The sequence below is a fragment of the Electrophorus electricus genome, chromosome 16, assembly GCF_013358815.1.
Source record: "Electrophorus electricus isolate fEleEle1 chromosome 16, fEleEle1.pri, whole genome shotgun sequence".
Classification (NCBI taxonomy): Eukaryota; Metazoa; Chordata; class Actinopteri; order Gymnotiformes; family Gymnotidae; genus Electrophorus; species Electrophorus electricus.
In genome coordinates this window covers 11,021,376-11,036,206 of record NC_049550.1, presented here as the reverse complement: position 1 = coordinate 11,036,206, position 14,831 = coordinate 11,021,376, and the positions used below count along the sequence as shown (strand labels likewise).

The window sequence follows — 14,831 nt, the reverse complement described above, 5'->3', positions numbered from 1 at the left end:
TGAAAGTAAAAGGGGATGTGAGGGCGATGAATAAAAGTAATGAAACTTCATTCAGCGGCTGGGGCGGACTCTGCAGACGAACGCGAGACGCTATTGGAGGACGTCAGCGCGGGGAGGCTCACGCGGTCTCAGGTGCACTGTTTTAATGAGCAGATATGGCGTGCGATGAATACACGCGCAGGCTGCGCGGTGGTCAGAAGCCCTTTTTTAGATCGTAAGAGTCGGTCGCTTATAACACGAAGTGCTTTCATGCGAGAAACTAAGATAATAACTGTCCGTCTCCCTTATTTTTGGTCACATTTGTTGCTACAGACATTTCCATAGATATTGGAATGGTCTACTATGTTATAAATATTTGATAATTTGGTATCGCAATATGTTCATGCCTAAAATGAGTTTTTCTTTTCACTTTATGCAACAACGGACGTTGTTTGACGTTTGTCGGTGATCACACGGACGGCAATACAACTGCCGCCCTCTTTTGGTGACAGATTATTACCGAGGCAGAAGGTCGGAATAACGCAGTCAAAAGCACGTCTGTCCGATAAAGCTGTTATACGGTGGAAAGCATTTACATCATCTTTTGTGAGTAGCTTACATAGAAGAATCGTAAGTGTAAGAACGGAAAACTGCCAGTTCAATTTTTCTGTTTCGCCAAATGTGTATGTTAAATGTATGCTATAGGTGTGGGATATTGTTTATTTGAACTGATAAAAGGCTACATGCCTATAATAAGCCTTACTGCCAACCAATGCGCGCATTTTCCATTAACCCTCTGCTGTGATGCTGATCTGTGTGTGTGTGTGTGTGTGTGTGTGTGTGTGTGTGTGTGTGTGTGTGTGTGTGTGTGTGTGTGCGCGCTCCCCAACTGGCTCAATCCGAAACGTGAGGCCAACTAAGAAGGCGGCAGGAAGCATCCAGGGAACCCCCACAAATATTAACTGCCTGATTTCACCGGTAGCTTAAAAACAACACGGGTTTTATATCCATAGCAATTAAAACAACCACTACCATACGAGGGATCTCTCGACGACCTGGCGCTGCTCCTTCGCCCAAGGAACGGAGCAAAATATGACGTGTAGGAAACACTGAACGAAATCCTCCGCGTTTTTGGTTTCGGCATGCGAGTTTGCGTAATGGCTTCATGCTTCACGAGGAGAGACCCCGGGGTGTTAATGAGGCTGTAGTTCTCCAATTTACGCTTTTACGAGGTAGCGAAGAAACCCGGTTCTGCGGCAGCTGTTCCATCCTCCACTGAACGCGATGTTTTACAGGTGGAGGATTAAAAAAAAAAAAACTTCCCTCTGACAGGCAAAGGTTGACATCAAGCCAATAATTACGAGCACCTACTACCACAACCACAACATTAAAGCTGCACTTAAGAGTTCAGAGGATCAGAGAAGGCATTTTGAAACTGAAATACATTACTTTAGTTTTAATGGGCATGAGTTTGTGAAAGTTCCTCCCATGAATAAGTTTGACCTGTGGTGGTCCAACTACAGTGCAACCCTTATGAGGTGAAATGCCACCCAGTTCTTATAAAAATACTTTTAAAAACTCTCTTAAACACTATTGTCTGTTTGTAGCACATAAAAATAACTCACCGTGATGCTGTAATGGTCTTGTTATAGCTGTGAATATGTGTGTGTGTCTGAGGAAACACCATGTGGTGTGGGGTCGTCTTGTCTCCTGTGGATCCTAGGTGGGCTTTTCCCTGATTCCCAGGGAAATGCCTCTGCCTGCGGGAATGCCAGTGCTTGTAAAACAGGATCCAGGGGATCCTCGCTGTTTATTTGAGCTATGGGCTCAAAATGTGAGGTGGCTCACCTACGTCAGGCCTTACTATGAGAGTCTCCATTGGCAACCTGTGTTTACCTGCATACACAACTATAAATGATGTTATTTTGGGGAAATGAGAGAATGCATGTGTTATGTTTTGAGATGGGTCACTGTGAGTCTGAGACTGCGGATCTCGCTCACAGATGGAACTGTTAAATGATATGAAAATAATCAGTCTAACATGGCTCATTCAAATATGTTTTGTCTGAAACTCCTGAAATTTGTTTACATTCCTAGAAAAAGTGTGCTGTTTTGAATTCCATGAGTGCTGTCATGTGACTTAGGTACAGTGGTGCTATCTGGTGGAATTCAAAGCAATCACAACAGAGATTTTGTCAGTATTTACCTTGATGATATAAGGAATGTAATCATTTGAATGACTTGATGCCATAAACAAAAAATGCCCAAAATAACATCTGAAGAGAGAGTAGGGAGAACTGGTGGATTCCTGAGTGAAATACAGATCACTATGCAAAGATGATGAATAAACATTTCTCAACAGTAGAACACAACTTATTACTGCAATGTTCCTGATCACATACATTGTTCCTTTGATTAAGTAAAGCTATTATTGGATAGACATTCTGGCTCATACACTTCTGGCAGCTAGATTTTTTAAAATATAAGGTTCTATTTTTGCTAGTTTGCGGTAAAAGTAAGACAATCTAACATCTTATCATATCCAGCAGCTTTCTTGTTTGCTTCTTGGTGTGTTACAGACAAACCAGGGTTTGTGAGTGCAAGTGTGCTCAAGCCTGCATTCCCTGTTCTTCCATTCTCTCATCTTTCCTTACCCTTTTCCACTTTTTCCATCATTTTCCCTCTTTCTCAAGTTTCCTGGGGCTCAGTTTCTCCTGCTTTTCTGGAGTGCCCTTGACGTGCTCAGTCTCCCGCGCTGCTGTGAAGGGCTTGCTGGGGGTGCTACAGAACGTGCTATTTGGCTTCGGCTCAGCCCTTCTAAGCTGGGGAAAGTAAAAACATGTTGTGATAAAGCCATCTTTGTGGGCAGCAAGACGGAATTGTACATAGTCTTCTTAATATTTAGGGCTTGGTGTAAAAGACTTAAATTACATCTCACATTTACACCTCAATCCTGAGGCCCATGATGGCTTACAAAGACAAGACATTTAATGGGTGATCTATGCCACAGTGTGCCAATTTTGCAAACATTTTACATTATTTTCCCTCTTCGTTCATGAACACCTGCTATTTACTTAAATATTGATTCTGACTTTTACAAGCTTGACAAAACAACCTGACAAATATTTTGCCAGGAATCCCAGAACATCACGCATTTACTGGAGAAATGCTGCCACCTAGTGAATGTATGGGTGAATTGTTTTTGTGGTATCCATGCACAAAATACTCATGAATGGTCGATTAATTTTCACAGTGGTTCCATTTTACAGTAATAGGTCTGAGGTGATTGAACATTGGTTAAATTACTCTGCACTACATGTTAAACGCCAAATGCCATATAGAAAGCATCTACAGTATCCTTGGATATGTCACTGGAGTAAACCCAGACTGAAGTCCAACTTGGGTTAACAGACATGGTAAAGAGTCAGAATGATGGTTAGCAACACCAGTTGCAACACTGGTCCTCAACAGTGGGTTCCAGTTTGCTCTACATTCAAATACATTCTCTGGAATCATGAGGCAAACCCCTGGGGTCAACCACCCCTGCCAAAACAAAAACTAAACACCCCACACTGAAGTGTTTGTCAAGATACAAGCAAGTAGTATTGCCTTCAGAGTCAGGTTTTTGTCACCTGATGTAAACCCCACCAAAACGTTTAGCTGAACAATCCACAATTGAAGACTAAGGTTTGTGTGTGAAAGAATGTTCTCAGATGTTTGTATGTCTTCAGATACATCACTCTGCATTAAAGTAAATATTAGCAAAAAAGAAGTACACAAACTACTAAATGTAGAGACAAAAGTAACAATGAAGTTTTGAGAAAAAAAAGTATTTAGTTGTAAAGACTTTGAAAATCTATCCTATTTTCAAATATTCGGTCAAGATGATGAATAACAAGGACATTTATTCATAGCATTTTGTGTTTATATGTATCAAAGGTGTTAAAAATTATGCGGTTCTCATTTATTCACCTATATTATGCATGGAGAACACCTTGTGGAGAGATTACTCTGTCTGTAATGTGGCATCTGAGAAACAAGAGGTGAAGGCGTTTTTGTCTCTCTTGACTGGATATTTGTTACTTTAATAAGCAATTTGACCCTAATGACCATGGAGAAGAATGACTTCACAGTTCATTCCTTGGAACAGCACAGTTACTTAGTCTGTTACTTTAGACACTCTGTTAACCAAGATTTTATTCACTGTCCCTCATTCTAGTTTTACCCCCAAGACAGAGAGAGCTTTCCTTATTAGTTGACTGAGCCCACAGCCATCACTCGCACTAATGCAGTTTCTCCAGCACGCCACCCCGTAGAGGTCACTTGCAATAACAGACTGATAGAAGACCCACAGAAGAAGCCTCAAACTGAGAGGCCACTCTGACGTATTTATGTGTTAGTAGTTCACTCGAGACCATCGTCCATATGCGAGGCACTTACAAGTCCTCACCACTCCTTTCTCCTCGTATGTCCTGGTTCTCCACCATCTCCTTCACCTTACCGATGTCTCAGTTTGCACCACTCAGCAAAGTCCTTCATTAAGGCTCTGTGTTATTTCTGTAGATGACATGATTCCGGTCTGAGTTGTGCTTAGGGTGAACAGGACGGGTTCTGATCTTGGCAGGGTCTGACACAGCCCTGAAGCCAAACAAACTGTGCTTGGGCAGTCAAATTAGTCCAGCGTCCAGGACACACTAGATGCTCTGACCTGCATTAATTGCTTTTCCTCTAACAGCACAGGCGGCTGTCGTATTGTGTATTGGAGGTCACAAAACATCATTCTCGCAGTGCTGCCTGTTTTTTCCAAGCATAGGTAGACTCTGCTGAGCAGGTAAATAAACTTGTCACCCTCTGTTGCATGATCCTGATAGACACAAGGGTTCCATTTCTATTCTGACCAGGAATCAGAGGTTTCATCAACCTCTACAATGTCTTCATTATGTGTGAAGTCAGAGTCAGTAGTCACCGAAGGCTTTTGGTTGCCCCTTCTAATCTGAAGGACTTAACTGCTTCACACAGTTCAGTACAGGTCTTCAGTCCTCTAGGCGTGATGTGAGGAAGCCCCGTAGCTTTGCTCTGTCAGAGTGTCCTGATCTCTTCTTAGCTGGTGAGTCTTACCTTTCAGTCCAGAACAGTAGAGTGGAAGTGTGAAACAATAAATGAGATAAGGGAGAAGTAAGCCTTTATGTGCAGATAAAGGTGATGGCAGATGATAATGCAGAAGTCTACAGGTGATATGGAGGGGAAAGAGGGGTTTGGAGATGAGTGTGCTGTGTAGACTAGATCGAGGGGACTGGATGCAACACTATAGGTTGTCACTGCAGGATCCAAGGGTTAATATGTGGGAACTGTGGTTTAGGCTGGTCAATCTGGGGAGAGCAAACTGACATTAGCTTCTCACTCATTCCTACCTATAACTGAGGCAAGTGACCACAAATACATAGTGGTAATGTAGCAAGTGACCTGGAATATTGTTGCTCACCCTAGTAGGTATGTTAACTTTAGCTCAAACTGGTTGTAATTACTAATTGTACAGTATTTGGCAGAACACCTCATCCACAGCGACTTACATTTTTCAGTAGACCGGAAGTGTATTCACTGGGAAATAAGCCCATGACATTGGTGGTGTTAGCACATTACTCTACCAGGTGAGCTACAGGAGAATGTACAGTGGCATATAACAGCACAACTATATTTACAGTTTGTTCCTTTGGAAATCAACAACTCTGCTCCATAGAGCATATATCCTATCCTCAGAGAAAAAGGGGCTATGCAAAAATCCCAAAGCCAGAAGGTATGCAAAAGGGCAGAATATGGGAAAACCAACAATAAACAGCTTGGTAGGTAGACTAAGAAAAGATGGCAAGCCTTCATAAGTTCTCTGAGCTCCTAGAAGCATTATATAGTGTGTTAATGAACTGAAAGGATGCAGGTGGGTGAAATGAGTAACCATGGAGACTGTTAATAATCTGGTGATGAGAACCTCTGGTGGCCAGCAACATGCATGGCAGACTCTTCTCTGACACAAATGTTACAGTAGGTGAACAAAACCCTTTCCAGACACAGTGGGATGTGGTTAAATCTGCTGGCAAATAGAATTGACAGTTTTCTGTTGATTCTTGTTTGATCTGCTCTGGTATTTCAGGTCTTGCATAAGTCAGTTTGTCTTCTTAGACCAGAGATTCCTGACTTTTGGCTGCTGAACTCAGAGACTCAGACACAGTTATGGCAGTGAGCAAATGGCAGTTTGTCAAAGACATGACAGTGCTACACATACTCATGACATGAGGATGTCAAACATAAGGTTGTCAGTCATGAAGATGTCAGTGATGTAATGATACTGATTAATGATAAGCCTTTAAAACTTAATGAATAAAGGGGCTAATCGCTGTAGCTTTGTTCGTAGTGTCCGGTGAAATCTAATGTACAAAAGGGTCACCAGATGACAGCAAATGTGCTCCTAACTGCAACTAATAGACAAAGGGGGGTGAACAGAGGCAAAGAGCGGATATAAAAGTGACAAGATGAAACATGAGAAAGAGGAGTGTTCTTACACTTTCAGACCGATTGTATGTGTTGCACTGTGACTCCGGAAAGTAGTTCTGGTTGAAGACTTACGAACATGACATCCTGTGTCTCCAAGGTCATCAGTAATCTGATAGTCATGCATGTGCTTCTGGTCAGTAGTGGCGTAACAGAAGGTGAGTTACAATTTCATTTGTCCAGTTAATAATGTTAATAATGAGGCTCTACAATCAAAATAGGACCATCATGGAAATAAATCATGTGATGTTGTTATATCATACCTATCATTATGCAGTCTCTTTGTATATTGTATACAAATTCAACCAATCAAAATGGTAGAATTTCATTTAGCGCATTAGAGAGTGACAAAGTACAAATCCTGCATTCCTGTACCAAATGTGAGCTGATGAGTTTTTAATGTTGTACTTTTACTTTTAACTGAGTAAAAAGTATTTATTTTATTTCCCCCTTTTTACTTTGACTGTAGCTCTTTCACCACTAGACACAATTATGTCAAGCAGAGTTAATAATTCTGCTGCTGTGAATAAATGGGTGACAATCATAGATGTTGATAAATAATGAATCAGCGATACATTTTAGTCAGTGATAAATTTCAATTGAACAAATTGCACATTATATAATATGTCGTTACCTGCATATTCACGTGGTATTGGTATGCTAGTAAATGATAAATTACAGATTTATGCTATCTAAAGTGTAATGCAGTTTGAATAAAAATGTACTATTCAGGTGCGCTCTCTCAGATGGACTCTCTCAGCTTGCTGCTAGCATCACATTAGACACTTCACTTCTAAAGCCATAAAACACTCCCAAATCCACTTGTGTGTATCCTGTACTTTATGCATATTTGTTTCCCTACATCACTGATGAACATTTCATCAGCTCATAATTATTGAACATTTTGAGAGTTGGTTCATAATACTATATGGATCCTAGGATCTCTAAGAGCCATCAGTTAACAACCCCTGCAACACATATTCAATGTAGGCTACTGTCTTTTCAAAAATATAATAATATCAAATACACACAAATTTAAACCGTAAATGTTTGCATTTTCTGTCCTGCACATAGTCTTAGCAAAACATTTTAAATTTATTTTAAATCTTCACTGCCAAACCTTGGGCAAATGTTATATTTCAAAGTATTTTAAAGTCATTATTACTGTTCTTGTTATTTTGTTTTTCTAATATCTACTCAGAATTATTATTTATATTCCTAGACAAATCTTCTTCTACAATTTTCAAGCTACATTCATGACTTTCCTATGATCCTTTTGTCATTTCTAAGTACCCAGTCAGCTAGTTTTAAAATTATACATTCAAATATAAAATAAAGATGCAGACTTCAGAATTAGTAGAAGAGAATAGCTAGTCCTGTCCTTTATTGCAGGTTAATGTTAGCAAGCATTATTGAGGCACCCTCCAGAGAATATCTAACAACCAAACACAGAACCCACATTTTTATACATTTGTCAGACGTGATTATGTATTCACCCCACCTTCTTTTACACGTTAGTGTTTGCATTTGCCACCATCACATCCAAACCACACATTAGTCAATATATGCAAATTGATATTTAATACCCACAACAGTTGGAACCCGTTACCACTACATTCCAAGAGACGACTTCTCTTGACCTTATGCTAAAAAAGATTGTTTTTCTGTATGGTCCTGAGCCTGGTAGAGAGGTCATATATCTTAACCTGAGGTCCACCAAAGCCACCTGAGGTCCAACTGAGGTCCACCAAAGTCTACCCATGATCCTTTGCTGAAGCCTGCAGAGGCCTCTGCCCTGTACACAAATCATTCTGAAAGGACACAGGATCTGTATACTCCCTTATGTTTTATGTTATTAATATGTCTAATTCATTGTTAAGCCTCTTTCCCCTGTAAACACTATTTTTATTACCACACTTTCATGTTAGTATCCACTTAAACCACTTGTACTTATGGGACTATGGGTAATTCATAGGGTCAAAAAGAATCTGTGATAGTTAATGGCACTACTTTTTTAACACTGCGTTAAAGTGGGTTGCGTTAATGCAGTACTTTATTTGTTGTTATCATCATCATTATTGTTGTTGTTGTTTTTATTAATAATAATATGATTGTGATTATTATTAATAGTATTAGTAGTAGTAGAACTATGCCCCATCTTTTTGTTGTTTTTGTGTTTTAGGGTCTTTCCTGGAGTGTATTCCAGTTCTCACGGTGCCTCGCTACACAGTGTGGAGGGCTGCTCCAATGAGCACCCTGAAGATCAACTGCAATGTCAGCATTCCTTCACACTGCTGGGAAAACTTAGCATTGTCATGGTGCAAAGTTGATGAGGGGAATGACTGCAAACCTTTGAATCACTCCAGTCACATCACAACAGAATGGAGGAAGATTACTGGGGAATATAAGACCTCATTCCTGGTTTTCAGAAACTTATCTACTGCTGACAGTGGTCTATACAGGTGTAAAGTAGACGGACGTTTATCCACTATAAGCCATAATATCAATGTAACTGTGACAGGTAAAAAGCTTTAACATGCACACACACACTACACACACAGAGAGAGAGAGAGAGAGAGAGAGAGAGAGAGAGAGAGAGAGAGAGAGAGAGAGAGAGAGAGATTTCCTGTCCTCCTTCTTGTTTGCCTGTTTAAGTCCCGATATTCATGCCTGTTTCGTTCCCTGGTTCTGTCCGTCTCGGTTCAGTGACCCTGAACTGTCTAAATGACCGTGATTTTGGATTTGTGCTTAATAAATCTCGCTCCTCTCTGCGTTTGCATCCGTCGATCACTCGCCCCATGTTACATTAGTGACCGATTAAACCACTTGTGCTTTTGGTCAAAAAGAACATATTTTAACAGCTCTAAGTTTTTTAACTGTGAGGTTGCGTTAATGCGTTACTTTAAAGTCTGCTTAAACCGCTTGTGCACATGAGGTTTGTTTCACTTTCAATTTATTATTATGAATGTTGTTGTTATTGTTGTTGTTGTTGTAAATATTATTATTAGTAGTAGTATTAGTAGTAGCAGCACTATGTCCCATCTTTTTGTTGTTTTTGTGTTTTAGGGTCTTTCCTGGAGTGTATTCCAGTTCTCACGGTGCCTCGCTACACAGTGTGGAGGGCTGCTCCAATGAGCACCCTGAAGATCAACTGCACTGTCAGCATTCCTTCACACTGCTGGGAAAACTTAGCGTTGTCATGGTGCAAAGTTGATGAGGGGAATGACTGCAAACCTTTGAATCACTCCAGTCACAGCACAACAGAATGGAGGAATATTACTGGGGAATATAAGACCTCATTCCTGGTTTTCAGAAACTTATCTACTGCTGACAGTGGTCTATACAGGTGTAAAGTAGACGGACGTGTATCCACTATAAGCCATAATATCAATGTAACTGTGACAGGTAAAAAGCTTTAACATGCACACACACACTACACACACACAGAGAGAGAGAGAGAGAGAGAGAGAGAGAGAGAGAGAGAGAGAGAGAGAGAGAGATTTCCTGTCCTCCTTCTTGTTTGCCTGTTTAAGTCCCGATATTCATGCCTGTTTCGTTCCCTGGTTCTGTCCGTCTCGGTTCAGTGACCCTGAACTGTCTAAATGACCGTGATTTTGGATTTGTGCTTAATAAATCTCGCTCCTCTCTGCGTTTGCATCCGTCCATCACTCGCCCCATGTTACATTAGTGACCGATTAAACCACTTGTGTTTTGGTCAAAAAGAACATATTTTAACAGCTCTAAGTTTTTTAACTGTGAGGTTGCGTTAATGCGTTACTTTAAAGTCTGCTTAAACCGCTTGTGCACATGAGGTTTGTTTCACTTTCAATTTATTATTATGAATGTTGTTGTTATTGTTGTTGTTGTTGTAAATATTATTATTAGTAGTAGTATTAGTAGTAGCAGCACTATGTCCCATCTTTTTGTTGTTTTTGTGTTTTAGGGTCTTTCCTGGAGTGTATTCCAGTTCTCACGGTGCCTCGCTACACAGTGTGGAGGGCTGCTCCAATGAGCACCCTGAAGATCAACTGCACTGTCAGCATTCCTTCACACTGCTGGGAAAACTTAGCGTTGTCATGGTGCAAAGTTGATGAGGGGAATGACTGCAAACCTTTGAATCACTCCAGTCACAGCACAACAGAATGGAGGAATATTACTGGGGAATATAAGACCTCATTCCTGGTTTTCAGAAACTTATCTACTGCTGACAGTGGTCTATACAGGTGTAAAGTAGACGGACGTGTATCCACTATAAGCCATAATATCAATGTAACTGTGACAGGTAAAAAGCTTTAACATGCACACACACACTACACACACACAGAGAGAGAGAGAGAGAGAGAGAGAGAGAGAGAGAGAGAGAGAGATTTCCTGTCCTCCTTCTTGTTTGCCTGTTTAAGTCCCGATATTCATGCCTGTTTCGTTCCCTGGTTCTGTCCGTCTCGGTTCAGTGACCCTGAACTGTCTAAATGACCGTGATTTTGGATTTGTGCTTAATAAATCTCGCTCCTCTCTGCGTTTGCATCCGTCGATCACTCGCCCCATGTTACATTAGTGACCGATTAAACCACTTGTGCTTTTGGTCAAAAAGAACATATTTTAACAGCTCTAAGTTTTTTAACTGTGAGGTTGCGTTAATGCGTTACTTTAAAGTCTGCTTAAACCGCTTGTGCACATGAGGTTTGTTTCACTTTCAATTTATTATTATGAATGTTGTTGTTATTGTTGTTGTTGTTGTAAATATTATTATTAGTAGTAGTATTAGTAGTAGCAGCACTATGTCCCATCTTTTTGTTGTTTTTGTGTTTTAGGGTCTTTCCTGGAGTGTATTCCAGTTCTCACGGTGCCTCGCTACACAGTGTGGAGGGCTGCTCCAATGAGCACCCTGAAGATCAACTGCACTGTCAGCATTCCTTCACACTGCTGGGAAAACTTAGCGTTGTCATGGTGCAAAGTTGATGAGGAGAATGACTGCAAACCTTTGAATCACTCCAGTCACAGCACAACAGAATGGAGGAATATTACTGGGGAATATAAGACCTCATTCCTGGTTTTCAGAAACTTATCTACTGCTGACAGTGGTCTATACAGGTGTAAAGTAGATGGACGTGTATCCACTATAAGCCATAATATCAATGTAACTGTGACAGGTAAAAAGCTTTAACATGCACACACACACTACACACACACAGAGAGAGAGAGAGAGAGAGAGAGAGAGAGAGAGAGAGAGAGAGAGAGAGAGAGAGAGAGAGAGAGAGAGAGAGAGAGAGAGAGAGAGAGAGAGAGAGAGAGAGAGAGAGAGAGAGAGAGAGAGAGAGAGATTTCCTGTCCTCCTTCTTGTTTGCCTGTTTAAGTCCCGATATTCATGCCTGTTTCGTTCCCTGGTTCTGTCCGTCTCGGTTCAGTGACCCTGAACTGTCTAAATGACCGTGATTTTGGATTTGTGCTTAATAAATCTCGCTCCTCTCTGCGTTTGCATCCGTCCATCACTCGCCCCATGTTACATTAGTGACCGATTAAACCACTTGTGCTTTTGGTCAAAAAGAACATATTTTAACAGCTCTAAGTTTTTTAACTGTGAGGTTGCGTTAATGCGTTACTTTAAAGTCTGCTTAAACCGCTTGTGCACATGAGGTTTGTTTCACTTTCAATTTATTATTATGAATGTTGTTGTTATTGTTGTTGTTGTTGTAAATATTATTATTAGTAGTAGTATTAGTAGTAGCAGCACTATGTCCCATCTTTTTGTTGTTTTTGTGTTTTAGGGTCTTTCCTGGAGTGTATTCCAGTTCTCACGGTGCCTCGCTACACAGTGTGGAGGGCTGCTCCAATGAGCACCCTGAAGATCAACTGCACTGTCAGCATTCCTTCACACTGCTGGGAAAACTTAGCGTTGTCATGGTGCAAAGTTGATGAGGGGAATGACTGCAAACCTTTGAATCACTCCAGTCACAGCACAACAGAATGGAGGAATATTACTGGGGAATATAAGACCTCATTCCTGGTTTTCAGAAACTTATCTACTGCTGACAGTGGTCTATACAGGTGTAAAGTAGACGGACGTGTATCCACTATAAGCCATAATATCAATGTAACTGTGACAGGTAAAAAGCTTTAACATGCACACACACACTACACAGAGAGAGAGAGAGAGAGAGAGAGAGAGAGAGAGAGAGAGAGAGAGAGAGAGAGATTTCCTGTCCTCCTTCTTGTTTGCCTGTTTAAGTCCCGATATTCATGCCTGTTTCGTTCCCTGGTTCTGTCCGTCTCGGTTCAGTGACCCTGAACTGTCTAAATGACCGTGATTTTGGATTTGTGCTTAATAAATCTCGCTCCTCTCTGCGTTTGCATCCGTCGATCACTCGCCCCATGTTACATTAGTGACCGATTAAACCACTTGTGCTTTTGGTCAAAAAGAACATATTTTAACAGCTCTAAGTTTTTTAACTGTGAGGTTGCGTTAATGCGTTACTTTAAAGTCTGCTTAAACCGCTTGTGCACATGAGGTTTGTTTCACTTTCAATTTATTATTATGAATGTTGTTGTTATTGTTGTTGTTGTTGTAAATATTATTATTAGTAGTAGTATTAGTAGTAGCAGCACTATGTCCCATCTTTTTGTTGTTTTTGTGTTTTAGGGTCTTTCCTGGAGTGTATTCCAGTTCTCACGGTGCCTCGCTACACAGTGTGGAGGGCTGCTCCAATGAGCACCCTGAAGATCAACTGCACTGTCAGCATTCCTTCACACTGCTGGGAAAACTTAGCGTTGTCATGGTGCAAAGTTGATGAGGGGAATGACTGCAAACCTTTGAATCACTCCAGTCACAGCACAACAGAATGGAGGAATATTACTGGGGAATATAAGACCTCATTCCTGGTTTTCAGAAACTTATCTACTGCTGACAGTGGTCTATACAGGTGTAAAGTAGACGGACGTGTATCCACTATAAGCCATAATATCAATGTAACTGTGACAGGTAAAAAGCTTTAACATGCACACACACACTACACACACACAGAGAGAGAGAGAGAGAGAGAGAGAGAGAGAGAGAGAGAGAGAGAGAGAGAGAGAGATTTCCTGTCCTCCTTCTTGTTTGCCTGTTTAAGTCCCGATATTCATGCCTGTTTCGTTCCCTGGTTCTGTCCGTCTCGGTTCAGTGACCCTGAACTGTCTAAATGACCGTGATTTTGGATTTGTGCTTAATAAATCTCGCTCCTCTCTGCGTTTGCATCCGTCCATCACTCGCCCCATGTTACATTAGTGACCGATTAAACCACTTGTGTTTTGGTCAAAAAGAACATATTTTAACAGCTCTAAGTTTTTTAACTGTGAGGTTGCGTTAATGCGTTACTTTAAAGTCTGCTTAAACCGCTTGTGCACATGAGGTTTGTTTCACTTTCAATTTATTATTATGAATGTTGTTGTTATTGTTGTTGTTGTTGTAAATATTATTATTAGTAGTAGTATTAGTAGTAGCAGCACTATGTCCCATCTTTTTGTTGTTTTTGTGTTTTAGGGTCTTTCCTGGAGTGTATTCCAGTTCTCACGGTGCCTCGCTACACAGTGTGGAGGGCTGCTCCAATGAGCACCCTGAAGATCAACTGCACTGTCAGCATTCCTTCACACTGCTGGGAAAACTTAGCGTTGTCATGGTGCAAAGTTGATGAGGGGAATGACTGCAAACCTTTGAATCACTCCAGTCACAGCACAACAGAATGGAGGAATATTACTGGGGAATATAAGACCTCATTCCTGGTTTTCAGAAACTTATCTACTGCTGACAGTGGTCTATACAGGTGTAAAGTAGACGGACGTGTATCCACTATAAGCCATAATATCAATGTAACTGTGACAGGTAAAAAGCTTTAACATGCACACACACACTACACACACAGAGAGAGAGAGAGAGAGAGAGAGAGAGAGAGAGAGAGAGAGAGAGAGAGAGAGAGATTTCCTGTCCTCCTTCTTGTTTGCCTGTTTAAGTCCCGATATTCATGCCTGTTTCGTTCCCTGGTTCTGTCCGTCTCGGTTCAGTGACCCTGAACTGTCTAAATGACCGTGATTTTGGATTTGTGCTTAATAAATCTCGCTCCTCTCTGCGTTTGCATCCGTCGATCACTCGCCCCATGTTACATTAGTGACCGATTAAACCACTTGTGCTTTTGGTCAAAAAGAACATATTTTAACAGCTCTAAGTTTTTTAACTGTGAGGTTGCGTTAATGCGTTACTTTAAAGTCTGCTTAAACCGCTTGTGCACATGAGGTTTGTTTCACTTTCAATTTATTATTATGAATGTTGTTGTTATTGT

General features: G+C 40.9%; 1 protein-coding gene across 1 annotated transcript in view; it reads left to right on the top strand.

Moving 5' to 3' along the window:
* The first annotated feature begins 6,601 nt into the window (after positions 1 to 6,601).
* The window catches only part of LOC118242752 (basement membrane-specific heparan sulfate proteoglycan core protein-like), a 12,347-nt gene continuing 4,117 nt past the window's right edge, over positions 6,602 to 14,831 (top strand). Inside the window, exons 1-8 of the mRNA XM_035535107.1 lie at positions 6,602 to 6,680; positions 8,705 to 9,043; positions 9,589 to 9,927; positions 10,466 to 10,804; positions 11,334 to 11,672; positions 12,288 to 12,626; positions 13,160 to 13,498; positions 14,039 to 14,377. Coding sequence (XP_035391000.1) covers positions 6,602 to 6,680; positions 8,705 to 9,043; positions 9,589 to 9,927; positions 10,466 to 10,804; positions 11,334 to 11,672; positions 12,288 to 12,626; positions 13,160 to 13,498; positions 14,039 to 14,377 — 2,452 coding nt within the window. The remainder of the gene's footprint in view (positions 6,681 to 8,704; positions 9,044 to 9,588; positions 9,928 to 10,465; positions 10,805 to 11,333; positions 11,673 to 12,287; positions 12,627 to 13,159; positions 13,499 to 14,038; positions 14,378 to 14,831) is intronic.